This window comes from Nannobrachium achirus (genome assembly GCF_963921795.1).
Source record: "Nannobrachium achirus genome assembly, chromosome: 6".
NCBI classification, from domain to species: Eukaryota; Metazoa; Chordata; class Actinopteri; order Myctophiformes; family Myctophidae; genus Nannobrachium; species Nannobrachium achirus.
This window is the reverse complement of record NC_137815.1, coordinates 23,841,364-23,868,650: the sequence shown is the minus strand read 5'-3', so window position 1 is coordinate 23,868,650 and position 27,287 is coordinate 23,841,364. Positions and strand designations below refer to the sequence as shown.

Genomic DNA, 27,287 nt, shown 5'->3' with positions numbered 1-27,287 from the left:
AAAATGTACGTGTAGTTACTCCACTGCATACAAGTCAACACACACACACACACACACACACACACACACACACACACACACACACACACACACACACACACACACAGTCTTTGTTGTTGAACTCAATGACTTTCTTTTATTAATTTGGAAATGTGTTCCCCCTCCCTCTCTCTCTCTCTCTCTCTCTCAGTAGTCAGTCAGTGTCTCTCTCTCTCTCTCAGTAGTCATTCAGTGTCTCTCTCTCTCTCTCTCTCTCTCTCTCTCTCTCTCTCTCTCTCTCTCTCTCCCCACACACACAGTCAGTCGGTGTCTCTCTCTCTCTCTCTCTCAGCAGCAGCATCAGTACATTTCCGGCATAGGTTCATATTACAGTTCATTCGCTGTTAATTCGTCTACCTGTGGGTCAACCTCATCAGGTAAGACCTTGTGAAGGCAGAAACCATGTCTTTACAGCAGATAATAACCCTTCATAACGACCGTTCTGCAGCTCCGAGGGGCTTTTATCATCGTGTCTAGTTGTTTTTAGCCTCCAGGTTTAGCTTCTCTGTGTTGTAGCATAGAGGCATAGCGTTAGCATCTCTGGGTTAGCAATCACTCTGCCCTTTGTACGTTGTTCTCTTGTTATTATACAACATCAATGTTGAGTTGTGGTGTTTTAATGGCCATAGTGTGTCATATCATACATGCGTCATAATGATAATTCAACAGTCAAGTCTGTGTCTGTCTATAAGCCGTCTGTTGTTATTGTCTGTTGTGTGTCTGTCACCCTGTCTCCCCCCCACACACATATCGTCTTTCACTGAATGATGCTGTCTGTTATGTCTGTTTTCTGCCATGAAGCATGGATGTCTGTCTTTAAAGAGCCTCACTTCTGATGTGCACTATTATTATTGTTAGGTTAGGTCATTCCTTCTGAATGATGTATTGTATTGTATTGTATTTGGCCCTCATCTGAGCATATTTTATGGCAGACATCCTGCATAAGTACGAGATGTGTGTTGTTCAAATGTAATAAATAAATAAACATTTGACATTTAGAAATAATAATAAGATACTGTAAGATTTGTATTTAATAGCAAAGATTCATTGTGTGACCTTGTAGATCGGCTGTATTCAAATAGCCTATGGATGTACAAGTATTTAAACTGATGTTGATGATGCTATATTTTTTTGCACTGACTGCACTCACAAAAATAAGTATATAGAACCAAGTTGACCTGTAAGGGTCCATTTATCCACAACCTTAATGGACCAGTAAGGGTCCAATTTGCACCCTTTTTTATTTTATATATATAAAAAAAACTTAACACACCTGTAAAGCTTAATTTTGTTCATTGACTCTCAATCTTAAGGACACCCAGTTTAATATTTGGTCATTACATTTCAGATGTATAACCAATTTATGATCATTGATCTCTGCTGTTTCACTCTGTTGGATCGATCCAGACAATATCAAAAGGAACACGATTCAAGCAGAAAACCGAGGCATTGTGAGGAAAAGTCTTCAGGTAAACATTATATTCACATCGCTCTTGCATATATAATGTAGGGTTGCTCCGATACCGGTACTGGTACCCTGATAGAACCTACTCATGCACTCATACTCTGTACTCAAAATCTCTATACTCTGACCCGATACCCGAAGACATTCAATTGACAGTTAAAGAAAATGTCTAAAAGAAAAACTGTATCTTAAGAATCAGAAGTCTTTATTATTGTGGTAATTGAACATTACAGTATCATTACAGTACATTGCAAGTACATTACACAGATTAAATAATTGGTTACTAAAAAACAAAAACAAACTAAATAAATAAATACTTGTATTGGTACTTGGTATTGGCGAGTACTCAAAATGAAGTACTTGTACTCGGGTCTGAAATAAAATTGTATTGTAGCATCCCTAATATAGTGTTTTGTATTTGTTGATGATGATGTATTATTGTGTAACTTTTGTATGCTATGCTGATGAATTGAATACATGGAAACAAAGGAAGCAAGACCCTAGCTTTAAAGGAGCTATAGTCAACTTTTTCTTGAAAAACGGATGCTAAAATAAAAATAATGTTCCGAAAATATTTTATAAAAAAATAAGCTTCATATATGTGTTTCTATTCAAAAATGACCACAAAAAGCGTAAAATAATGATAAAATAATCATTTTGGCCATTGTCGGGCTGACACTTTGTTTACAGACTGGAATGTAAACAAAGTGTCGGTCTGGCAATGGCCAAAATGATTATTTTATCATTATTTTACGCTTTTTGTGGTCATTTTTTAATAGAAACACATAAGCTTATTTTTTTATAAAATATTATCGAAACATTATTTTTATTATAGCATCCGTTTTTCAAGAAAAAGTTGACTATAGCTCCTTTAATGTAACCCTCCTCTTCTACCCTGGATTCGAACCCGGTTTCCTGCGTAAGAGATTAAAGTTTTACCATTTTGAGCCAATAGAGCCTGCCTGCTCGCTTGCTCTGGGGATAAATTGAATCTTGACCATCAGGTCAGAATGTGTGTCAGATGATCTGACAAACACAGGCTGTGAGCTTGTAGATTGGCTAAAGATGTGTAGTGTGTACACATTTGAAAACTTGAAATGGGACATTCTGCATAATGAGTACTTTGGCACTTTAACATTTTGATACCAATACTTTTGTTCTGAAGAACATTTTGAATTCCTGACTTGTACTCGTCACAGAGCATTTCTACGTTGCAGTATCGATACTTTTACCAGTAAAGAAACGTGAGTCGTTTTCCCACCTCTGGATCCATCCACAGGGGTGTCGCACCAAATTCTGGGCCCTGGGTACAAAGATTCACTGCGGGCCCCGCATGAATGCTTTAACTATTGAAAAATAGCAGATATACAAGCTCACAACGCGGCACTGAGTGCCGCGCTGCGAGCTTGTATATCTGCTATTTTTGAAAAATTGTGATTGTTTTTTTTTAAGTCTTTGAATATTTCAAATCCGTCTAAGGTTTTTTGAAAAAACATACGTTTCTATGTCAGGGGTGCTCAAACCTTTTCATGTCAAGGACCCCCAAAATGTTATGTGTTTGGCCACGGACCCCCATCTCAAAATATTTAGTTCCATGGACCCCCCCAGAAGCAACATTTGAGTTGAGCAGATGTTTGCTTAAAAAATAGCAGATCTACAAGCCCGCAGCGCGGCACTTGGTGCCGCGCTGTGAGCTTGTAGATCTGCTATTTTTTCAATAGCTAAAGTACAAAATAATTATGGCCCCTCCACCTTGGGCCCTGGTAACTCAGTCCCACTTTTCCCCCCCTTGTGACGTCCCTGCCCATCCAGGTCAGTCTCCCTATGTCAGGCCGAAACGGGTCCGCCGCATGTGATGCAGACTGCCGGATCTCTGAGGACTGCAACGTCCCGGACGTGGAGCTGATGGAGCTGGGACCCCTGCTGGAGGAGGAGGGGGCTACGGGGGGCCGGCAGAGAGCCACTAAAGGCCTCCATTCAGAGGTAGGGAGGGAACAGCGGGCCAGTTGTCCGGATTAAAATTAAGCGAATGCGGAATTAAAAGTTCCCTATGTTTGTCTGCTGGTTGCGCTGTTCTGGTACCAGAAGCAACGTGTTCTTCATAGGATTCCATTCATTTCCCCTGAAGTTTTACATTGATTTTCTTACCTTAATAACATTGTCATGAATACTTTATGGTCCCTGTCGCTAGTTTAACGCCTTGTTTCAATCACCATGATATCTTTTGTGAAAATACGGTCCAATTTATGTTATATCTGATATTATAGCAGGGTATGCTGTAGGAGGGGCTTGTGATCATAGGCTCATGATGATGATTCTTCGTGTGCTTTTCTTTTTCGGCAAGCTCAACACCACATTCTCCCAAGTATCCCTGCAGTTGCGCTTGACCGTTGGCAGCCAATAGCATTCGAGATGGTACCATTTCTATCAATGAACGTTGATTTCTACAATGATGGGGCAAAAAAAGCGTCATTTTCACAGCACAGAAACCAATGGCTTCCCACCGTCCATATTTTTTTACCGTCTATGGTAGGGAATCACAAGGTCCTCTCCTCTCCCGTTTACCGAAGTGTGCTTCTCAGTAGCTTCATTAATAGTAGTGTGTTTGTGCAGTGTCCTAAATTAGATTTTACACTTGGGCTAACTATGGATGGAACGACAAGGATTTCTTCCTCTCCTGTTTCCTGAAAGTGTGCTTCTCAGTAGCTTCATTAATATCAGTGTGTTGTGCCTTTCATGAAGATTATTATAGTGTCTTGGAGTTAATTCAATGTCATTCTGTTAGTTTTACTGGTAATTTCTTTTTAAAGTTTTAGTTAAAGGGGATGACCACCCATTTTCAGTAATCAAATATATCATGTATATATGTTGATGTTGATGAGTGAACATTAGCTCAAGTGCCCCCCTCGTTGAAAGACGTCATCACGTTCCGCCAAATGTGGGCACGTATTTTCGCCCTACTTCCCTAGTTCTGTGTAAACAAAGTAATAATAGCGGAAGGAGTAGATCCTGCTCGTTTTTTGATGGCATATGGATACATATACTGCACTAGCTCACAAGACACAGCCCTTGTACATAATACAACTGACATGGCTGAAAAGGCTCTGTGTTTCAATTGAAGTCGGGCTGTTTCTGATATCCCACTGAAACGGGTATGGGGGAGGGATGCATTTGACAATGTGCTGACGTCACTGGTCACGTGACCCCCAAATCGTCACAACTCCGTTTCCCTCTCAACAGGAGGGAGGGCACTTGAGCTAATGTTCACTCATCAACATTAAAGGACAACTCCGCCCTAAATAACATCTAGGCTCATTTTCCTACTGATATTGATCCAAAAAGACTGTCCATGGGGTCTATTAGGCAGAAATGAGTCCCTGTTGTCCAGTTTCCCCAGCAGAACCCAGCAGCTCTCATAGCATAGAGTGGAGCCTATAAGCCTATCGCTTTTACACTATTTGCTGTGGTCAAATGTGTTTTTATTTTTCATTATGTTACAAGAGGCATGTTTTCATTGCAGTTCCGGAATTTTCCCGGCAAAATAAATAATTATAATTAGCATAACTTGCCGGGAGTTTAGTTTTTTGGGTGTTTTCACATGCCCTCATCGGCAGCAAAAATACTGGTATCGCTCGTTTTCACCAAGCCATTGTGACGGGATCAAAACCAGTGTTGCCAGATTTTGCGAGAGAAATAAGCAACCAGGTGTACAGAAATAAGCCCCAAAAAGTGATATTATCTAGCCTACACGAGCACTTTAAAACTATACGCATCGCCGCATCAGCTACTTGAAAATTGCCAATCTACAAGCTCACAACAAATAAACCGCAACCAGCCACTATCAATACATACAAGCAACTTTACGGAAATCAAGCCCAGAGTCGCTTATAATTAGCAGACATGGCAACACACGGACTGAAAAAAAAAAAAAAAAAAAGGATAGCTCATGCGTTATGCAACCTGTTGGGGGAAATCTCGCTCTTAACAGCGAAACGCTCCCCCCATGCACTTGTGGCTTGTAGATTTAGCTTTTTTTTACTCGATGCTCGCTGCTCTGTAAAACACTTTTAATCATGCAACGAGGAGAAACTATTAACTAATGATGCAGCTCTTTGAGTTGGTAAAGATTCCAGCTTTCATCACAACATTACGAGCGCATCGCATCCCGTATCATCACGTTCTCCAGACCGGACTTGTATCAAAACCCACACAGTTTAATTAAAAATAGGCTATAGAATACAAATAAGTTTGAACCATGAGCAAGCTCAGAAGGTCGCTGCATGATGCAACGTGTTGCACTTGTGGGCTTGTAGATTATTAGCTGTGTTTTCTTTCTTCATGCGACACCATAAACGAAAGAAATAGACTTCTGCTGTGTTTGTCAATGCGATTCTAGCCTAAATAATTAATCCCCTATTCAAGGTGAAGCTGTAGACCTACTTTATTTCTATATTCCTTTACATTCAGGTCGTTTTCAATCCCAGATACAATGTTTTAAACTGTTAACTGGCTCCTTTCATGCACCTGGTTGTCAAAAAAACGGCAAATTCACGGCATGCGTTTTCACTGGAGGGAAACTTGTATTGTCACGGTACTTTAAGCAAAAAATACTAGGTATTTTCCCGTCAAATTTCGGCCCCCAAAACTGCCGGGACACAAAATAAGTGGCCGTTTTCACATGGCGTGAATTTCAAAATTGCCGTCATTTTTGAAAAAACTCCCAGAAGTTTTGCTCAGTGAAAACGGGGCTTAGTTGTCATTACAAACACATCCATGTCATCGTTGTCCCACACAAGCCATCACGCTCTGCTAAATAGATGTTATGCTTTTATGTGTTTTGCCAAGTCCCGTAAAAGATGCCCTGTGATTGGCCAGTGCAGTCACTTTGATTGGCACTTGTGCCGAATGCTCACCCCAAAACATTATTTATGAGATTGTGGTGGCTTGTGTGCGACAACCAAGGCATGGATGTGTTTGTAATGACAACTAGTAACACATTCATGAAAAAGAAAATCACTTTTGAACACAACAAATAGTGTAAAAGTGATAGGCTTATAGGCTCCACTCTATGCTATGAGAGCTGCTGGGTTCTGCTGGGGAAACTGGACAACAGGGGCATTTCTGCCTAATAGACCCCATGGACAGTCTTTTGGGATCAATGTAAGTAGGAAAATGAGCCTAGAAGTGATTTAGGGCGGAGTTGTCCTTTAACATATATACATGATATATTTGATTACTGAAAATGGGTTGTCATCCCCTTTAAGATAAGTAAAGCTGCCGATACTACCTGAAATGCTGGTATCGGTATCGGCGCGCGAGTATGCCAGTCTATGCCGATCTGAATTCATCACATGATGATATTTAATTTACAGTCATACAGTATATTTAATTGATGTTTTACTACTGTTTTATATTCTTTCTGTACAATTTACATGATGATGGTGCTCAGGGGTCAGCAATCTTTTTGACATGAATGGTAAATGGTGCATTTATATAGCGCCTTTATCCAAGGCGCTTTACAGAGATTGTGCATTACATTCACACATTCACACACAGATGGTGGAGGAAACCATGCAAGGCACCAACCTGCTCATCAGGAGCAACTAGGGGTTCAGAGTCTTGCTCAAGGACACTTGATTGTCATATTCATGACAATCAATGTTTTTCTACTTTTGAAATATCACATCAAGACATTGTACTGATGAGTAGACTCGAGAGCAATAACACATCTCTCACAGACTCCCTCCCCAGAGTCAAGAGTTTGAATGCATGTAGAATTATGTGCAGGATGTAATTTGCTAACAGATGTGAGGGGACTTATTTTAGTTGAAATTTAAAATAAATCAATTATATATACACATAAAGAATATTCCTCTCACACTAAAGCCAGTGTACAGTACTGTACGCTCAGAACAGTATAGTACTGTACACTCAGAACAGTATAGTACTGTACACTCAGAACAGTATAGTACTGTACACTCAGAACAGTATAGTACTGTACACTCAGAACAGTACAGTACTGTACACTCAGAACAGTATAGTACTGTACACTCAGAACAGTATAGTACTGTACACTCAGAACAGTACAGTACTATACACTCAGTACAGTACAGTACAGTACTGTACTGTACTGTATATGCAGAACATTACAGTACAGCACTGTATTGTACACTCAGAACAGTACAGTACTGTACTGTATATGCAGAACATTACAGTACAGTACGGTATTGTACACTCAGAACAGTACAGCACTGTATTGTACACTCAGAACAGTACTGTACTGTATTGTACACTCCGAACAGTACTGTACTGTATTGTACACTCAGAACAGTACTGTACTGTATTGTACACTCCGAACAGTACAGCACTGTATTGTACACTCAGAACAGTACTGTACTGTATTGTACACTCCGAACAGTACTGTACTGTACTGTATGTGTGTACGGTACTGTACTGTACTGTTTTGAGTGTTCAGAACAGTACAGTACAGTGCTGTACACTCAGAACAGTACTGTACAGTGCTGTGCACTCAGAACAGTACTGTACTGTACACTCAGAACAGTACAGTACTGTACACTCAGAACAGTACAGTACTGTACTGTATGTGTGTACGGTACTGTACTGTACTGTTTTGAGTGTTCAGAACAGTACAGTACAGTGCTGTACACTCAGAACAGTACTGTACAGTGCTGTGCACTCAGAACAGTACTGTACTGTACACTCAGAACAGTACTGTACTGTACACTCAGAACAGTACAGTACTGTACACTCAGAACATTACTGTACTGTACACTCAGAACAGTACTGTACAGTGCTGTACACTCAGAACAGTACAGTACTGTACACTCAGAACAGTACTGTACAGTACTGTACACTCAGAACATTACTGTACTGTACACTCAGAACAGTACTGTACAGTACTGTACACTCAGAACATTACTGTACTGTACACTCAGAACAGTACTGTACAGTGCTGTACACTCAGAACAGTACAGTACTGTACACTCAGAACAGTACAGTACTGTACACTCAGAACATTACTGTACTGTACACTCAGAACAGTACTGTACACTCAGTACAGTACAGTACAGCAGTGGTTCTCAACCTTTTCAGGCCACGACCCCCCAAATAATCATATTTTAACTGGGGACCCCCACCCTGACGAGCACTAAGAGTTGAGGCGGTTCTATTGTGAAAATAACAGATCTACATGCTCACAACGTTCACTATAACAACCCTGGTGTGTGTGTTCACAGGGAGCCGCCATGCTTTCTGACCAGGATGATGAGGATGATGTAGAGGATGTCCTGACCTTACCTCTTCAGGCCCACCATGCCATGGAGAAGATGGAGGAGTTTGTACACAAAGTGAGTCTTTGGAATTAGCATTCTGGCAGAATAGATAGTGAAAAGAAGTCTTCCCACACGCCTAGTTCTTAATCTTTTCCCAGCAGGTCCCCAGGGCCTGAGGAAGGTCTCATGACCCCAAACGTTGCTCTTAAATAAACTCTTCTCTTGAAGCTGCAAGTGGCAGTGTGCGGATCTAATCTGTCCAGATTCTCACATCTGTACTGGCTGAATAGATAGAAAGCATGTCAGGTCAATATAAGTCTGTCAGTAAGTGAGAAAGAAAGTGGGTCGGAGACGGAGAGGCTTGTTGTCGGTATCAGCTATATCTCTGGAGTCATCCCGGGCTAGCTCAGTCGGATCACACAAACGCGTCCTATGAGTAGCACGGCGTCGGTGCGGCAAGTCATGCGGCGAGTACTGGAAGCTTTATTGGATGCAACTGTGAACAGTAAGATAATATATAATCATACGGTTCACTGCAGCTCAAGAGGCAGTGTGAGGTAGGGCATTCACCAAATATTCGAACAGAATGTCTATGTTTTACTTCAGTGTCTAAAGTTACCAATTCTAAACAAAGCTTTCACAGCTTCAAATTACAATTTATAATTTAGGCAATTTAGCAGATGCTCTTGTCCAGAGTGACCTACAAGTCTGAGTTCAGTTTAAATTACATTAACCCTATACTAGTCAACAACAACCCAGTTGAGCTTCAAAGAAACAAGCAGACCAGGAAACCTCAAACCTAGTATCTGAACATTTCTATCTAAATAACATTCTTAGCATTTACAAGAAAACAAAGCATGTTTAGTTTACTGTCAGTATTTGAACCAGAAGCTTAGTTTGTCAAATTTGAACAAACTACATTTTATATGGTCAATTTCTAGTCTTCCAACCTCTCGAACAAGTGCTTTTAAATGTACGGTATCTATGCCGGGGAAGTCTCGCTCTTTCGACAAGTCATTCTTTCGACTATGAGCATCGCCAGGTTAGCTACTCACCCGCGGTGGTTACTGAGGTTAGGGTTAGGGTTTGGGTTAAGTTTAGGCATAGAGTTTAACATTCACCCGTGCCGGCAGGTTAGCTTTTCACCAGGTTAAAATTCACCTGTGTCGAAAGAATGAACCGTCAAACAGATGCTATGTCGCAATATCGACACGCTCCCATCTATGCCCCACTCAACATTTACACACTTTAAAATGTACAGTATCTATGCCCCCCTCAACATTCATTTATACACTTTAAAATGTACAGTATCTATGCCCCTCTCAACATTCATTTACACACTTTAAAATGTACAGTATCTATGCCCCCTCACATTAACACACTTTAAAATGTACTGTATCTATGCCCTCACATTAAAACACTTTAAAATGTACAGTATCTATGCCCCTCTCAACATTCATTTACACACTTAAGAATGTATGTACAGTATCTATGCCCCCTCACATTTACACACTATTCACACACCCAACCCAACGGCAGAGGGAAACCATTGCAAGGCAGTGTGCAATCGTGATTGACATAACTTGAGGTTGATTTTTGTATTCACATGCTCCGAAATTAGCTCTGATATTCGGCCGGGAAAAAAATGCAGCAGTGTGAAAAGACCTTTAGTGTCTTGTTCAGGGACACTAGTGAGTGTTTTGGTGTCTTGTACAAGGACACTAGTGAGCGTTTTGGTGTCTTGTTCAAGGACACTTGGACACACAGGAACCAGAAAGCTTGTGGTTTACCAAACCACTGCTTTACTTCCTCCTTCCTGAAGCACTGAAACATGCAGCCTTCATTACAGTTGAGCCAGACAGAGCCAGGAAACGGCTCACCTCATCTGTAGTCCCACCCATGTCAGTCAGTCAGTTAATCACGCTCCATATATGGCCGTCCTTGTTCCTTTTATGACTATATATGGAGATCCCTGATGTCATAAATATTAGACCATATCTGGGAAAGCCCATATATGGACATATTGTGTCAGTCTCATGAGCAGAGCATGTGAGTGGAGTGGAGCGGCAACGAAAGCCGCTCCGCGCTCCAGAGGGCTCTTGTCCCGCTCGCTCGTCGCTCTGGTCGGCCACCGGGCCGCTCCGTCGCTCACCTTGATTTTCGCATTTCTCGCTCCACGCTCGCTCCACGCTCCGCTCAGGGTCGTCAATCAGAGTCAGCAGCCAAAATAAAAAATGGATTTTGCTACCATATCCGAAACACTTTCTCCTTTGCTTTGCCACAACAAGTGTTCCCAACACAAATGCCTGCGGTACGTGAGCCTCGGCTTGATGGAGACCTGCCTTCAATGTTACAAAGACGCCATATAAGACGGGCAATAGTAAATCCAGTTGGTTATTGATTAATCACCAAAACCGAGAGAGGGAGGCAACTCGTGGCGTGTGTTTTTCATCAGTCTCACTTGATTTTCAAATCGTATCCGTTGACTGGCTGGTGATATATAACTTAACTGACACAAGGTAGGCTATTATAAACATAGCCTACGTGTGTGGATGATATAAATACATTTGACTTTAGTGAAATCGTGATAAAGGGAATTCTATGTCTGTTCTCCTCTCCGCGGTGCCGACATGGCTTCACTCTGCCACTAGTACTGTGCACGGCTCTGTTTTGTTGGAAACATGCGGCGCGCGGCCCCAACAGGGTGGGCTTGGAGCGGAGGAGGTCGGCGCTCCACGGAGCGGAGGAAAATCCTCGCTCCAAAGCCGCTCAGACCCATTTGAAAAGTCGCTCGCTCACGCTCACGTCAAAAACGGCCCGCTCCGCTCACATGCTCTGGTCTCAAACTTCTAAATTCAAACCCCAGTTTGAGATGGGGATGGGACGATATGAAAATGTCATGTCACGATTATTGTGACCAAAAGAATCACAATAAAATATCCCCAACATCCATTATCCTTCGGCAGAGCATTTGCCAAAAAATTGCCGATCTACAAGCTCACAACGCGTCGCATTGCAACGCGTTGTGAGCTTGTAGACTTCTACGTTTCCTATTGTAAACCACAGCGTGCGCTCTGTGGCACCGGCACTGAAGCAAAAACTCAAATCCCCATAATCCATTGGGAAAAACGGAATTGGGAAGTGTAATCCACGGTTGGAAGCAATGGAATGATCTTCCGGAAAATGGCTTTATCGACTCCAGTTCGCGTTCTTGTTTAAAACAAGCCCTTCTCTACGGACCATAACAAAAGCATCGAATAGCTGTTCGTCCAAATGTAATCGGATTACTTCCGGGACCAGTGGTGCGTTCATGGAGCCTCGAAAATTGGGAACACTGAAAACCCCCGGCAGAAGCTACAGAATGAATTAGTTATATACCTGGCAACCACTGTGTTAAACACAGGACACAAAATAATGAATCAAAAGGTCTAGGAGAAATAAAAGCTGCTCTTGTTTTCCTCCAGGTTTGGGAAGGTCGTTGGAGGGTCATCCCGTTCCACGTGCTTCCAGACTGGCTGAAGGACAACGACTATCTCCTGCATGGACACCGTCCTCCCATGCCCTCGTTTAGGGCCTGCTTTGGAAGCATCTTTAGAATTCACACAGAGACGGGGAACATCTGGACACATCTTTTAGGTGAGGAGAAGTCAATATCCCTGCAAAGCTCTTAACTCATTTACTGGCGAAGTTGTTTTTCGACTTTGGTTGTTCCCTACCACGCTTTTTCGGTTTTTCTTACCTTTTAACCCCGTTTAGAACGGGTACACATTATTGTGTATCATTATTTTATGCTTTAACTATTGAAAAATAGCAGATATACAAGCTCACAGCGCGGCACCGAGTGCCGCGCTGCGAGCTTGTAGATCTGCTATTTTTGAAAAATCGTGAAAATTAGAATTTTGACCCGATTCTATAAGTGTCTTTTGAATCCTTCTAAGGGTTTTTTTTATGTTTCTATGTCAGTAATCTGGCAGCCATTGTCAAAGAAAAGGTCCTTTTCACTTAACTGGAGCTCAGTTAGTCTGTTCTTGAGAGACTACTATGTCAGTGGTTCTTAAACCTTTTCATGTGAAGGACCCCCAAAATGATATTTATTTGGCCACGGACCCCCATCTCAAAATATTTAGTTCCAGGGACCACCCAGAAGCAAAATTTTAGTTAGAAACATTCGCTTTGAAAATACATACGTATATTCAAAGATTTGCACACATTTTCACGACTTTTTCAAAAATAGCAGATCTACAAGCTCGCAGCGTGGCACTCGGTGCCGCGCTGTGAGCTTGTATATCTGCTATTTTTCACTGGTTAAAGCATTCAATAATTCTAGGCCTAAATTTAATGGGTGGATGCTCCGGTTTGTTTGTTTGTTCCAGGGCTGATTCTGTTCATCTGCCTGGGCACACTGACCTTGCTCCGTCCCAACGTCTACTTCATGGCTCCTCTGCAGGAGAAGGTGGTCTTTGGGATGTTCTTCCTGGGGGCGGTGCTCTGTCTCAGCTTCTCCTGGCTCTTTCACACCGTCTACTGCCATTCTGAGAAAGTGTCGCGCACCTTCTCCAAGTAAGATTCCACGCTTTTACCACAATAGACGTGAATTTAAAAAAAGAAACAAAATCAAAGCATTGTCTGGTCATTTTTAATAGATACAATTACCATAGACCATATTCACACCGCGGCTAACTTGGATCACATTTCCGGTTCGCGATCACTACCGAAACCGGAAGTAGGACGTCAGACGTTTTTCTTTTTCTTTTTTTTTTACATTATTTACAACTCCGGAAATTCTGACTTGGCAGGGAAAGACATGATATAACTCGGGAAACTCGGGAATGACCAGAGAAAGAGTTAATCCAGAGCGATTTACAATAAGCAAGGTAATAAATACATCAGCACTTCAACATCAATACATCAAATGGAAGAAATAGTAGGCAATGTAAGAAAACAATTAGACAGAGCACCTATTCAGTAAAAACCTCAACAAATAACATAAAAAAATCGATCTAAATTACTTCATGGTCATTGAGGGTGGGCGAGTGCTACGGTAAGTGCTATGGGCTAAGGTGGAGTCTGAAGAGGTGAGTCTTCAGCCCACAGTGGAAGCTATAGGGAGTGAGTCTGCAGTTCTAAGTGCAACTGGGAGTTTGTGCCACAGTTTGGGGGCCAGGAGAGCGAAGAGTCTCGGGCGAGTGGATCGTTGTCCTGGGGTTTTTAGCGAAGGGTTCTGTCAGCATCCCTGTTGTTGGCTGATCTGAGTGCACGGGTGGGGTTGTGGGGTTCAATCAGGCTTTGAAGATATGGAGGTGTCATACCTTTGGTTGCTTTGGCCAGCATCAGGAAACATGTGGCAATTTTTTCTGGTTGAATACCAATCATGCTGCAGCATTATGGGTCAGTTGGAGAGGCTTAAGTATACAGTATATGATGAGGAAAATAATAGACCAGTTTATATTTTAGAATTGGCTGCTAACAACTTCACCAAAGTGATGATTGCGCCCGTCAGGGCGCATTTACTAAGTATGTCTAATACTTTTCAAATCGCTGCAAGGAGTTGCGTTGGTGTGGACATGGCCTTAAAATGGTTTTGTTGCAAGGAGTTGCGACTGGTTGCATTAGTGCGGGGTGCTGCACCGCACAGACTGAACTGTGTTTTAAGGCCAGTCCACACCAATGCAACGCTTAGTTTGCAACACCTTGCAACATGACACTCCTTGCAAATACTTGCAACCGAATATCCCCAATGGCTGTTGCATTGGTGTGGACCGGCCTTGAAACTGTTATGTTGCAAGGAGTTGCGACTAGTTGCATTGGTGTGCTCTTGCCTTATTATTCAGCAGTGTAATTGCTGCTGGATAAAAACTATCAACCAACTAAGACCTGGAATGCATCCGTGTCACTCTAGATTTGAACCACTTTAACCATTATTTGATGCTTTAACTATAAGAAAATAGCAACTATACACAGCGCGGCACTATTGGTGCCGTGCTGTGAGCTTGTAGATCTGCTAGGTTTGAAAAATCGTTTGAATATATTGACCCAAATGTCTTCTAAATCCTTCTTCTGAATCAGTGGTTCTCAAACCTTTTCATGTTAACCCATTTAGTGCTCCAGACATGAACGGGTTAAATGTCCAGCGTGCCTCTCGCAGGCTCCATCCACGGCCATTCTCTTATTTTGAAGGCCAGAAGTCCATTGCGTAAACATTTCCGGTTTGACGCCATGACGTCATTCAACGGAAGCGATCGTCACCCCATGCTGTTGCTGTAATGGCCGATCGTTGCCTTTGTTATTACGTTATTGTAGCGAGAATCTAATGCCATCCTTGGCTTTAAAAGTGTTTTTTGGAGAAAATGGACATTAACTGTTCTGCCGCCGTTGACAGTCCTCACCGTCATTGAAAGGGTTAATACCATGGCGCCGTTGACGGTGAGGACTGTGAATCTTACTGTATATACAGTAAAGATATTATTACTTACTTAATGTCGCTCCGGTCCCGTCCGCATCGGTAATGTCGGCGATTTGTTTACAACGCACGTTGGGCGTGCACGCGAAGTGAAGCTCCTCAATGTTAAGTCAATGGAGAGGCCCATAAAGAAACTTCATTTAAACAAAATAGCCATTTTGAGACATTTTGCAGCAGATCTAAATGTAAACAAGGCACAAGGCAGGGCGCAGCCATCTTCATCTTCTTGTCCCACACTGTCATGTGACTAGATGACGTAATCGTTGCCGTCAAGTGATAATCCAAAAAAACAAAAACAACCCCCTTCCAGCCCTTCAAAATAATAGTGGCGGCCTATGGAGGAAACTGCGTGGCACCGAGGCACCAAGCAACCTTCAGATTAAGAGGCACTAATTGTGTTAAAGATGAGATCCACCGTCGGCCTCCATGTTAAGGGATTACTATTTTGTGCATGTGGATCCGTGATGATGATGAATCGGCGGGTCCAATCGTGCCAGGACTTTCCAACGGACCTTAGGGTAAGAGTGCCAGCGTTACTCTATATACAGTATTTTACGCGAGTATACTCGGGATCGGCACTCTAAATACTCGAGTATTTTTCACGAGTATACTCGGGATCAGCGTTAAATGAGTTAAGTGATCCCCTAAATGACATGTATTTGGTCGCGGACCCCCGTCTCAAAATATGTTCTTCCAGGGACCCCCCAGAAGCAGAGACTTGAATTACAAAAGTTTGCTTTGAAAAATATGTATTCAAAGATTTGCACACATTTTCATGATTTAAAGGGGTCAGAAACCCCGCCTCTTTATTTGTTTTTATCAGACTTGAGAATAAGAAAATAAAATAAAAATGTAGGCGTGGTTATCTGCTGTTGTGGGCGAGGGGGCGGAGTAATGCGTGCATATCGTTGTGTTCTGACAGTGTAGCCACAGAGAGAAGCTGTCCACACTTGTTGCATTTGCATTTCGGAAACAGATTTTAAAACCAGCCATTGGAGGTGTAAAACGTATAAAGATTCGGCAACTCCATGTTCTATAACCAGTCAAAATGTGCAAGTATTTTACAAACAAGCTGTCTGAGCTTTTATCCACGAAAAATAGCCGCGACGCTTTCGCGACGCGTTGTGAGCTTGTAGATCAGCTATTTTTTACATTTACGAGTAGATTTTGAATCCTGGACGTTTACTTGTAACAGAGTGTTTCTACATTGCAGTATTAATATACTTCCAACATGTAACAAGTGTTACTTTCCACCACTGGGTCGAACAGCAACAGCCCTGCCCCACGGTCAAGACAGCAGCCACATAGCGTTCTCTGCCACGGCATGTAAACACACGGTGGTTATTCGGCTCGGAAAGGGTCAACGACCATTGAAAATACTAATATGATAAAACACCAAATACGAAACTACCCTAAAATCTAAAGAACTGTATGACTTGTGAGTTGTGACTTGACTTGTGTTGTGAGAGAACCAGGAAACACAGGCACCACAGTGTAACTGTGGGCGGTCTGTTGACGCTCTGGCTCTGCTCTTCTCTCTGGCTGAAAGTAGCATACAGTGAAACCACGCCCCCCCTTGATACGACTGTATATAAAACAAATGTTAATATAGTAATTAGATATGCCTACGTCACGTCACAGAAATAAAACAGAATGAGCTAATATTTAATGAGTGGCGCCAAAGATTTATTTTCTACACAGAAACCGGAAGTTCACAGAAATAGCTACAGAGACCACAAGCATATGGGCCAATTGAAACATATCATCGCCCCCTATCACAAGTGTATTTTTCAATAGCCTAAGTATAAAATAATGATAAGTGGGTATAGCGTTCCAGGTCTTAATGGGTTAAGAGGTCTGGTGGTGAATCTCCTGATGCTCCTGTATGGTTTGCCTGGCCGTGGATGCAGCAGTGGTCTGAACAGACTGCAGGGGTTAAAGTTCTCAGTCCTGGGGACTGATTTCAGTCGATTCCATCCATAGAAACTATTTCTGAGATCAGTGCAGATCCGAATAAAATAATAAAAAATAAGGGGGAGGTGTAGCGATAGCTGTGGAATGGATGACAAAGTCATCAAAACGCTAGTCAAGTGATCTCCAAACTAAAAGGCAATTCAGTTCAAGATTATAAGCAGTGTTGGGGAAGTTACTTTGAAAGTGTAACTTGTACAGTTACAAGTAACTCTCAAATGGCAGTAACTTGATCAAGTTAAAAGTTCTACCCCCTGGAGAAAAAGTTATATAGAAAAAGTAACTTCAGTTACTTTTGTTTTCAGTGTTACATTTGGTGTATATGAAACAAAATATAATATCCTAAAAATAAAAGTCACATGCCAGCAGAAATATGCCTCTCAACTGAGTTTTATACTTTTATTTCACAAAGGTTGACATTTTCTTCAGTAAACATCTGTGTTCCTAAAATAAATACATACAAATAAGTATTGTTCACTCAGTAACCTCAGACAGTAATATAATAATTTAACTCAGAGTCTGAGATTAACATGAGAAGTGACCTTCCCAGCTGTGATGCCCGTCAAGTCCCTAACTAGGCTATTTGGATTACTACCATGTAGTAGGCTTTATTATATTTTTATTGTCTATTTTCTTTTCTTCATTATATTATATGTAGAACAAACTATGATAGGAGTTCCAACAACATTTTGTTGCTTGTGTGTATGAGTCAGTAAATACAGCATCTTAAGTATGCAGCAAAAGTTGTAATAACATTCACTGCAGAAGGGTTTGTTTTTTGAAAAATGAACATTAGGTTCACACAATAGGTTCTAGTCTTATACCATTTACTAGAGAGAGAGAGAGAGAGAGAGAAAAGAAAATAGACAGTACAAATATAATAAAGCCTACAGATATAAAGTTATGGGAAAATCTGTTAAATCATTTATGCTTGAATAAGAGTTATTAGGCCCTAACCTGTTACAGCACTTTATAAATAAATATCCTACAAACAGTTATAGTAGTCTGTAGAAGCAGGAAGTTGTCTATCCGTTTCAAAAAACAATATTGTGCATTCCAGTTCTGAGTAATGGTGACAAGCAGCGGTGGTCTGCCGACCCATTCACTGGCCCACCCTCCGATTTGCCAATTTCAATATAAGAATACATTGTTACGACATTGATTTGGGTCTTAAATTACATTTGTTAAGGTCTTAAAAAGGTCTTGAAAAGTCTTACATTTTACTTTCAAAATGATGCAAGAACCCCGGTGTGCGCATTGCTCCTTTCAATGATCGGTGAGCGACAGCTGCAATATCCTCGCCAGCTCCTCGTTCTCCTGCTGCATCCTCCGGTGCTCGTCCTCCTCCTGAGCGCGGGCCGAGAGCTCCATGGCCAGGCGGAGCTCCGGGTCCGGGCCCGAGGCGCCCCGCTGCGACGGCTGCATCGCCTCTTCCTCCCGCCGCCTCATCTCCTCCTTCTGGGCGCCGCCGTGGTGAGCTCCTCGGGCCAAGAACCTGCCGGGGCTCTCAGCGAGGGACAGCTGCAGCGCCCTCTCCAGCTCCTCCTCCTCCTGCCTCCTCCTCCTCTGCTCCTCTGCCTCCTGGGCCCGGGCCGAGAGGTCCAAGGCCATCCGGAGTTCTCGGTCCGCGTCGGTGTCGACTGGCTGGGGCTTGTGGTGTTGGCGTGTGGCCCGCCGGGGCTTGCCGTCGTTCGGCACCTCGGAGGAGGAGGAGAGGGCCAGGGGCTGGGGGAGCACACCCAGCTTCTGCTTGATCTCGTCGACCGCGTCCAGAAACAGCTCGCAAAAGATTTCGTCCTGGAGGTTGAAGGCCAGGCTCTGGGCCGACAGTTGCATTTTCGTGTCGTCGGAGGTGACGATGCTGCCCAAGGTTTTGTCCTTTCCCACCATGAAGCTGAGCAGACCTGTGAGGATGGTGGACACGGACCAGATGGGATTCCACGAGTCCGGGTGGTGGTCCGAGATAGACAGACATAAGCGTTTGTTGCATGCAAATCTCCCGTTTGGTGTGATCATGTAGATACTGGGTGGTTTGAAGGGGAATTCCTGTGGAAATATGAGTTTACCGTGGTAGTATCCTCCTTCATAGGGGGTTTTCTCTGGACCTCTAACAAGATAGTGCCATTCCAGAATGTTGGAGGGCAGAGGTTCCGCGCTGATGTAAGGCACCGGTTTTTTCTTCATCGTCAGGTAATCGTGGTTCAGTCGCTGGACGGCTGTAACCGAAGCGCTCTTGTTCCTGTTGTTGTTCATAGCTGCTAAGGTCCAGAGCAAAAGCGTCTACCCACAGCTACACCAAACTCAAATGTGTTGCTTTCGCTTTTACTTTGGTTCCTCAAACGCAGACAGCAGCAACGGTAAAGCAGTTGCTTTCACAGGCGTCTTATATAGGCTGACACAGCTTTTGTCTGATGTCACAAACAACCAGTATTGGGGAAGTTACTTTGAAAGTGTAACTCACCGTGGCAGTAACTTGATCAAGTTAAAGTTCTACCCCTGGAGAAATGTAACTTATAAAGTTTCAAGTTACATAGAAAAAGTACTTCAGTTACTTCTTTTGTTCATTGTTAAATTGAGAATGTACATTTGGTGTATATGAAACAAAATATAATATCCTACAAAAAAAGCCAGCAGATCACATGCCAGCAGAAATATGCCTCTCAACTGAGTTTTATACTTTTATTTCACAAAGGTTGACATGTTCTTTAGTAAACATCTGTTCCTAAAATAAATTAATAAAAATAAATTATTATCGATACGACAATACATCGCGATAGTTTATTTCGCGATACTGTATCGTTACTTCAGGACGTACTATTGTGATACTTTTGGAGAAAAAATATTTTAGTTTTGTGAGAGAAACAAGCAAACAGGTATATAAAACAACTTTGGCACTAACACATTTCTTGACTCTCTCTTCTATAGTTATTGATTGTATTCTGCTTTTAAAGAAATATGCTATTAACCAAAATATGCTATTAACCAAGTAAGCAGAAATGTTATTGAATATAATTGAAAGAGAGTGATGACATGTTTTTTTTGCCTTGAAAATAATGAAGGGCAATATTGCCATAGGCTACTGTCTGAATGGGAAACTTTTTTTTCATCATGAGGAATTTCCAACGTTCAGTTAATTCAATAACTGAAAATGGTTTTGACTCAATTTGTCCTGTAAGTATTTATTTTAAGCTCTACAAAAAATTGTCTGTTGAATTTCGCAATAAATCGCAATAGTATTGCAATACTATCATATCGCAAAGATTCGCAATCTGTCGTGATACTATTGCATCGTGACCCAAGTATTGTGATATGTATTGCATCGCAAGATTCTTGCCAATATCCACCCCTAATAGCTACACCAGTGTTGTTTTTGACAGCAAATTTTGATTTAGTCTTAGTCATAGTCTTTTGATTAAAATGTAATTTAGTTTTAGTCATAATTTATTCACCTGAAAAGTTTTAGTTTTAGTCTAGGTTTAGTCGACTAAATGTCATAAGACTTTAGGCGACTAAAACTACAGTTGATTTAATCAACTGAAATGTATTTAGTAGGCCTTGATGGCATCCTAATGACTGATTTTACACTTGGTTGCGTGTTGAAAATAGCCGATCTACAAGCTCACAACGCGTCGCAGCAACACCTGAGAGCAACCAAACATAAATTACTCTCTTCTCCACTAGTCCCTCCCCAATCTGGGAACCCATCGTCAAAGAAGAAAGTGCGACACCTATCGGTCTGTCTCTCTTAGCGTTCTCTGAGGCTGTCTCGAGAGATTAGTCCCTCCCTAACATTTTAGTCTAGTTTTTATTTTGTTGACGAAGTTGTCAATATATTTAGTCTTAGTTTTAGTCATCGTAGCTTAGTTTTTATTTGGTTTCTATTTAGTTTCGTCAGTGAGTAGTCGGCGAACATTTTTCGTCTTAGTTTTAGTCAACGAAATCAACACTGAGCTACACACACACGGTAGGGCATTCACGAATAGTGATTTTTAGTATTCGAATTATTCGACCTCAAAGTATTCGAATAGTCGAATATTCGACAGGACTGGCCAAACTGTCAAATATGTAATGTAAGTAAGCAAGAGGCGAACATTGTGAAAATAGCCGATCTACATGCTCTCAATGCCTCGCGTTGCGAGGCTTTGTGAGCACGCAAGGCATTGTGAGCATGTAGATCTGCTATTTTCACAATATTTATCTCTGGAACCGAGTCACATTAAATGTAATACCTACAATTCCAAGTGCTTGTCAGGGTGGGGGTCCCCAGTTCAAATATGTTTATTTGGGGGTCACAGCCTAAAAAGGTTTGAGAACCCCTGGTATAGAGCATTAACAAATTCATCCACCAGGGGAATTGACAACTCATTCTTATGACTTCCTAGGTAGCCAAGCTTTATAAACTATATCTATCTATCTAAGAGAAAACAATAAAAACATCAAAATAAGCTAATATTCGACTTCGGTGAACAACGTCGAATAGTGACTTTGATATTCGAATATTCGAATACTTGGTGAATGCCCTAACACACGGTCACTCCTCTTCTTCCCCGTCCCCAGGCTGGACTACTCGGGCATCGCCCTGCTGATCATGGGCTCGTTCGTGCCCTGGCTCTACTACTCCTTCTACTGCTCCCCCCAGCCCCGCCTCATCTACCTCACCATAGTCTGTGTGCTCGGCATCGCCGCCATCATCGTGGCCCAGTGGGACCGCTTCTCCACGCCTCGCCACAGGCCCACCAGAGCAGGTACCACCTCTCCACTAATAATATATCGTCGGTTGTCGGGTGAAAACCTTGTATGTCCAAAACCGCTCGTTTTGCATTTTAAACTAGTGAAAACAGCCAATCTACAAGCATTTTAAACTAGTGAAAACAGCCAATCTACAAGCACACAACGTTGCGAGGCGTTGTGTGCTTGTAGATCTGCTGTTTTCACTACTTTTGTGCGACAGCCTTGTACGACGAAGCAGGGCTTTACTGTGCGAAAGAACGTACACGTTTGAAACTTGGAGATACGAGGTTTCCACCCGACAACGACGATATGACAATATATGACATAAAAGATATGGTGAAGCAGCTTTCTGCTTCTACGGACCACTACACCTAAGACAGGCAGCCTCTGTGGATAGCTTTAAAGCACAGCTCAAGACCTATTTCTTTACTCTTGCTTTTAGAGAGAAGAATTGTGCCCACCACGCTAGTCTGAGTGGCATTGTGCCCACCATGCTAGTCTTGCGTAGCCTGACAACTATTCCACAATCTCTGAATGCTATATAGAGTCCTGAACTAGACCTCCTGAAATCGGAGTAACGGAAACTGCCATTTGCGTTCAAAATATAATTTCTGCTAATAAGCAGCAAGCTATATATTCTTGCATGACTTATGATTTATACTACTACTCCAGACTGTATAACCGGAAGCATTTGCACATTTTGGGAGGAAACAGTCTGGCCATGCGAGACTATACCACCATGCTAAGCCAGTGTTGTTCTCTCTAGGCGTGTTCATGGGCCTGGGTCTGAGTGGCATCGTGCCCACCATGCACTTCACCATCGAGGAGGGCTTCGTGAAGGCCACCACGGTGGGCCAGATGGGCTGGTTCTACCTGATGGGGGCCATGTACATCACCGGGGCGGGGCTGTACGCCGCCAGGATCCCCGAGCGCTTCTTCCCCGGGAAGTGTGACATCTGGGTGAGTTCTTAATTTATAACCACATGTCACCATGGACGAGGGCATTCACGAATAGTGATTTTTAGTATTCGAATTATTCGACCTCAAAGTATTCGAATAGTCGAATATTCGACAGGACTGGCCAAACTGTCAAATATTAAGTAAGCAAGCAAGAGACAAACAGTGAACATGTAGATCTGCTAGTTTCACGATATTTATCTGCAGAACCGAGTCACATTAAATGTTATACCTAGGGGTGAGATGCCATGGGCTCGCGTGGGCTCAGCGAGCCCACACTTATTTTGCTGCACGCACGCGCGCCTCATATGCACACACTAATTAACAATAAAAACAGCGTGCGCGCATGATGTCATGAATTTAGAGGACCCACACTTCTAAAATCCATATCACACCACTGGTTATACCTATAATTCCAAGTGCTTGTCAGGGTTCTTATGACTTCCTATCTAGCCAAGCTTTATAAACCATGAAGAAATATATATTTTTTTAAAGACAAAACAATAAAAATAAGCGAATATTCGACTTCAGTGAACAATGTCGAATAGTGACTTTGATATTCGAATATTCGAATATTTGGTGAATGCCCTACCATGGACCCCCTAGCACACTGGTTCTCAAACTTCTTCAGTTCAAGGACCACCCAAATGTATGTGTTTGGCTGCGGAGGGACCCCCATTTGAGTATGTTTTGCCAGGTTATTTACTGTAACTTCTGCAGTTTAGTTTTGGTAGATCCACATGCATGGGGGGGAACTGGGTTCTTAAATTACTTAACACATCTACTGCCTCTTAATCTGAAGGTTGCTTGGTGCCTCGGCGCCACGTCGTTTCCTCCGTCGGCCGCCGCTATTATTTTGAAGGGCCGGAAGGGGGTTGTTTTTGTTTTTTTGGATTATCACTTGACGGCAACGATTACGTCATCTAGTCACATGACAGTGTGCGACAAGAAGATGAAGATGGCTGCGCCCTGCCTTGAACCTTGTTTACATTTAGATCTGCTGCAAAATGTCTCAAAATGGCTATTTTGTTTAAATGAAGTTTCTTTATGGGCCTCTCCATTGACTTAACATTGAGGAGCTTCACTTCGCGTGCACGCCCAACGTGCGTTGTAAACAAATCGCCGACATTACCGATGCGGGCGGGACCGGAGCGACGTACAGTAAGTAATCATATCTTTACTGTATATACAGTAAGATTCACAGTCCTCACCGTCAACGGCGCCATGGTATTAACCCTTTCAATGACAGTCCTCACCGTCAACGGCGGCAGAACAGTTAAAGGAGTAGTTCATACCCAAAATGACTTTTTTCTATTGATTACTCACACCATGGAGACTGTATTTGTCGCATTCCTGAGACAAAAAAACTCATTTTTTACCCCCATTGGTTCATACCCAAATGCAATCGGGTCCCTGTCCTGAATTAATGGGGGTACATTTATTGTAATCAAATTATTGTCTTAGGAATACGTCAAAAACTAAAAAATATCCATGAATTCAAGTCTCCATGGCGTAAGGGTGAAATACTCCTTTAAGACTTTTAGTGGCAGGAATATAATGAATCGTTTAGATGGCGTGTGTCGCCATTGACTGCGCTTTATTTTGAAGACCCACGGAAGCTACTATCGTGTAATGTTGTGGAAATTCACCATGTTATCGATCAGGATGTTTTCTTTCACACGTAAAAGAAAAATTGTTACCGTTTCTCGAAGATCGATGCGATTTTGGAGAAAGATTGCGAGATGAAGCCGTTTTAGCCGACATATTCAAAGATTTGCAAAAAACAAGATTTTCAAAAACAGCAGATATACAAGCTCGCAGCGTGGCACTTGGTGCCATGCTGTGAGCTTGTAGATCTGCTGTTTTTTTAATAGTTAAAGCATAAAAGAATGTAACTAACTACAGAAGAGGAGCTCATCATGTACAGACTCTGTCAAGAAGAGAGACACGTATGAAAGCACAGTCTAGTGTGAGGTTCTGGATGACTTGCCAGTTGTCAGGCAGAATTCCCAGCGCTCACTAGAAAATGCAAAGTATGTACTATGTATCTGAGTGAGAGTGGTTTTACTTCCACACCTGACAGGCTGACATACCTGAAGAACCAGACTGTACAGGGCTAGTAGGTTGGAACCACAAAGTGACGCCATGCACACTCCCTGTGGAATGAATGAAAGCACTCCCCAATACTGTCAGAGAAGAGAAGCCCCCACCCCCCGCCCTCCAAACCTTCAAAACCCACTTTCTCTTTCTCTAGACACACGTCCAACCCAACAGGTCGGTTCTCGGTCAGGGCGGTTCACAATCAGCAGAAATAGGCGTTGTGTGCTTGTAGATCTGCTGTTTTCACTACTTTTGTGCGACGGCCTTGTATGATTTGCGAAAGAACTTACAAATTTGGAGATACGAGATTTCCACCCGACAACAACGATATACTAGTGTTGTTGCTGCTCTTATACCACCATTATTACTGGGGTTGGTGGGGGCCAGACAGTAGCCCCCCACGGGCCGCCTATTGGGGAACCCTGGATTAGACGATTATGTACTAACTGTGACAGGCCTGCTCATCATGTCTCATTCTCCTCTCTTTGTTTCTTCAGTTCCATTCCCACCAGATCTTCCATGTTCTGGTGGTGGCCGCCGCCTTCATCCACTTCTACGGCGTGTCCAACCTGCAGGAGTTCCGCTACGGCCTGGAGGGAGGCTGCACAGACGACACTCTGCTCTAGGAAGGCTCCTCCTCCTCCTCCTCTGTTGTCATCCCATTTCCTCCTCCCTGTCTGATGATGATGATCCCCCTCCAAACACCCCGCAAAAACACACACAAAAAGAAAGAAAGAAAGAAAAGAAAATGCTGCTGGAATTCAGTATGTTCACTTTGTTGCTCCCTTTTTCCCCCTCTTGTACGTTTTATATTTTAGGTTTCTGGTGGTCGTCGGTTGTTGTTTTTTTTTCTCCTGTGTGCTTCCATTCTTCATGCCGGCTTTTCTTGATAGCGAATGAAGTGTTGGAGGAGGAGGGAATCTGGACAAGCACTGCGTTCTGTTCCCTTTTCAATCACTTATGGGTCTTGTTGTTCGAGAAGAACGACAACCAGGGGTTTCACCAAAACATTCATGTTAAATAATGTTCATTGATGATCAACTTATTCGACGCTTACTTTACCTGTGCCCCCAGTAGCCCCCAGAGCTTAACGGTAAAAAGAAAGAATATGACTTGAATGTGAGCCCATATACCAGTAAACGTGTTCTTTTCTGTTCCATTTCCAAGGCGTGTTGTGTTGCAGGGTGGGTGCTATATTGCGTAACGAAAATTAGACGAATTTCAAGCTCACAACGTGTCGCGGATGCTGCGCGCTGTGAACTCAATTCGGCGTTTCTTCCAGACTTGCGGCGGGCTGTAGAACTGCAGGGATCATTCCGGACTACGGGATCGGGGGCCTACCCTAAACCTTAAAGGACCAGGGCCCACGCTACCAAAATGGATGAAGTTGTTTAAAATGATTGTGATGCTATAATAATAACCAGGTTATCAAAATGTGTAAAATAAGGGATAGGGATGGGACTATATGAACTTTTCATGTCACGATTATTGTGACCAAAATAATAGTGATTTACGATATTATCGCGATAATCAAAATATTCTCAACATCCATTAACCTGGGGCGGAACATTTGCCAATAAAATAGCAGATCTACAAGCTCACAAAGCATTGCGACGTGTTGTGAACTTGTAGATCGGCTAAGAGATTTGGTAGAGAATGAAAAGAAATACTATTTACGGGTCAATTTTTACCAATTATAGAGGGTTTAAATGGTACCGGACATGCAGCTCGGCAAATAAAAGGAAGACAAATTCACAATGAATTTAAATCTCCATCTCTCCAATCTCGATACGATTATTGTGAGTGTTTTTTATCACGATAAACGATAGTAGTGATTATGCTCAGTGATGCTGAAAGGTTAATGCAAACGAACCTTGTTTACACAGGACCACAATGGAAACAAGTCCTCTGAGATTTTTGTGTTATCCTTTTAGCATTGTTGTGTAAAATCGTACCGCTGTACTTTTGCAAACTGATGATAATAAACGATTCAATCAATCAAACCTACCGCGATAGAAAAGGTCCACCCTACACAGTTGAATCCTCGGTGTTAATTTAACTCGGATGACGTACGTAACATGATGTAACCAAATGGACCCGTAATGTAGGGCTGTCACGATTATGACATTTTACATGACGATTAATTTTCTCTCAAATAATTGCGATTAACGATTTAATTGTGTTTTCTGTTTGGCTTGTAGGCTTTGAAGTTGCACATGGCAGATATGACACATAACCTTAAATATACAATGAAATTACTGACATATTTGAC

General features: G+C 42.4%; 2 protein-coding genes across 2 annotated transcripts; one reads left to right on the top strand and one right to left on the bottom strand.

Moving 5' to 3' along the window:
• Positions 1 to 347: 347 nt before the first annotated feature.
• Positions 348 to 27,287, top strand: adipor1a (adiponectin receptor 1a). The gene is made up of 9 exons (XM_080728537.1): positions 348 to 416; positions 1,447 to 1,508; positions 3,317 to 3,487; positions 8,761 to 8,871; positions 12,261 to 12,432; positions 13,170 to 13,356; positions 21,785 to 21,972; positions 22,725 to 22,918; positions 25,513 to 27,287. The coding sequence occupies exons 3-9, from the start codon at positions 3,329 to 3,331 to the stop codon at positions 25,639 to 25,641; spliced, it is 1,140 nt and encodes a 379-aa protein (XP_080584663.1). The 5' UTR covers positions 348 to 416; positions 1,447 to 1,508; positions 3,317 to 3,328; the 3' UTR covers positions 25,642 to 27,287.
• On the bottom strand, positions 18,494 to 19,480 carry LOC308286323 (ubiquitin-conjugating enzyme E2 J2-like; the record flags this gene model as incomplete). The annotated part of the gene is made up of 1 exon (XM_080727321.1): positions 18,494 to 19,480. The coding sequence occupies one exon, from the start codon at positions 19,478 to 19,480 to the stop codon at positions 18,494 to 18,496; it is 987 nt and encodes a 328-aa protein (XP_080583447.1).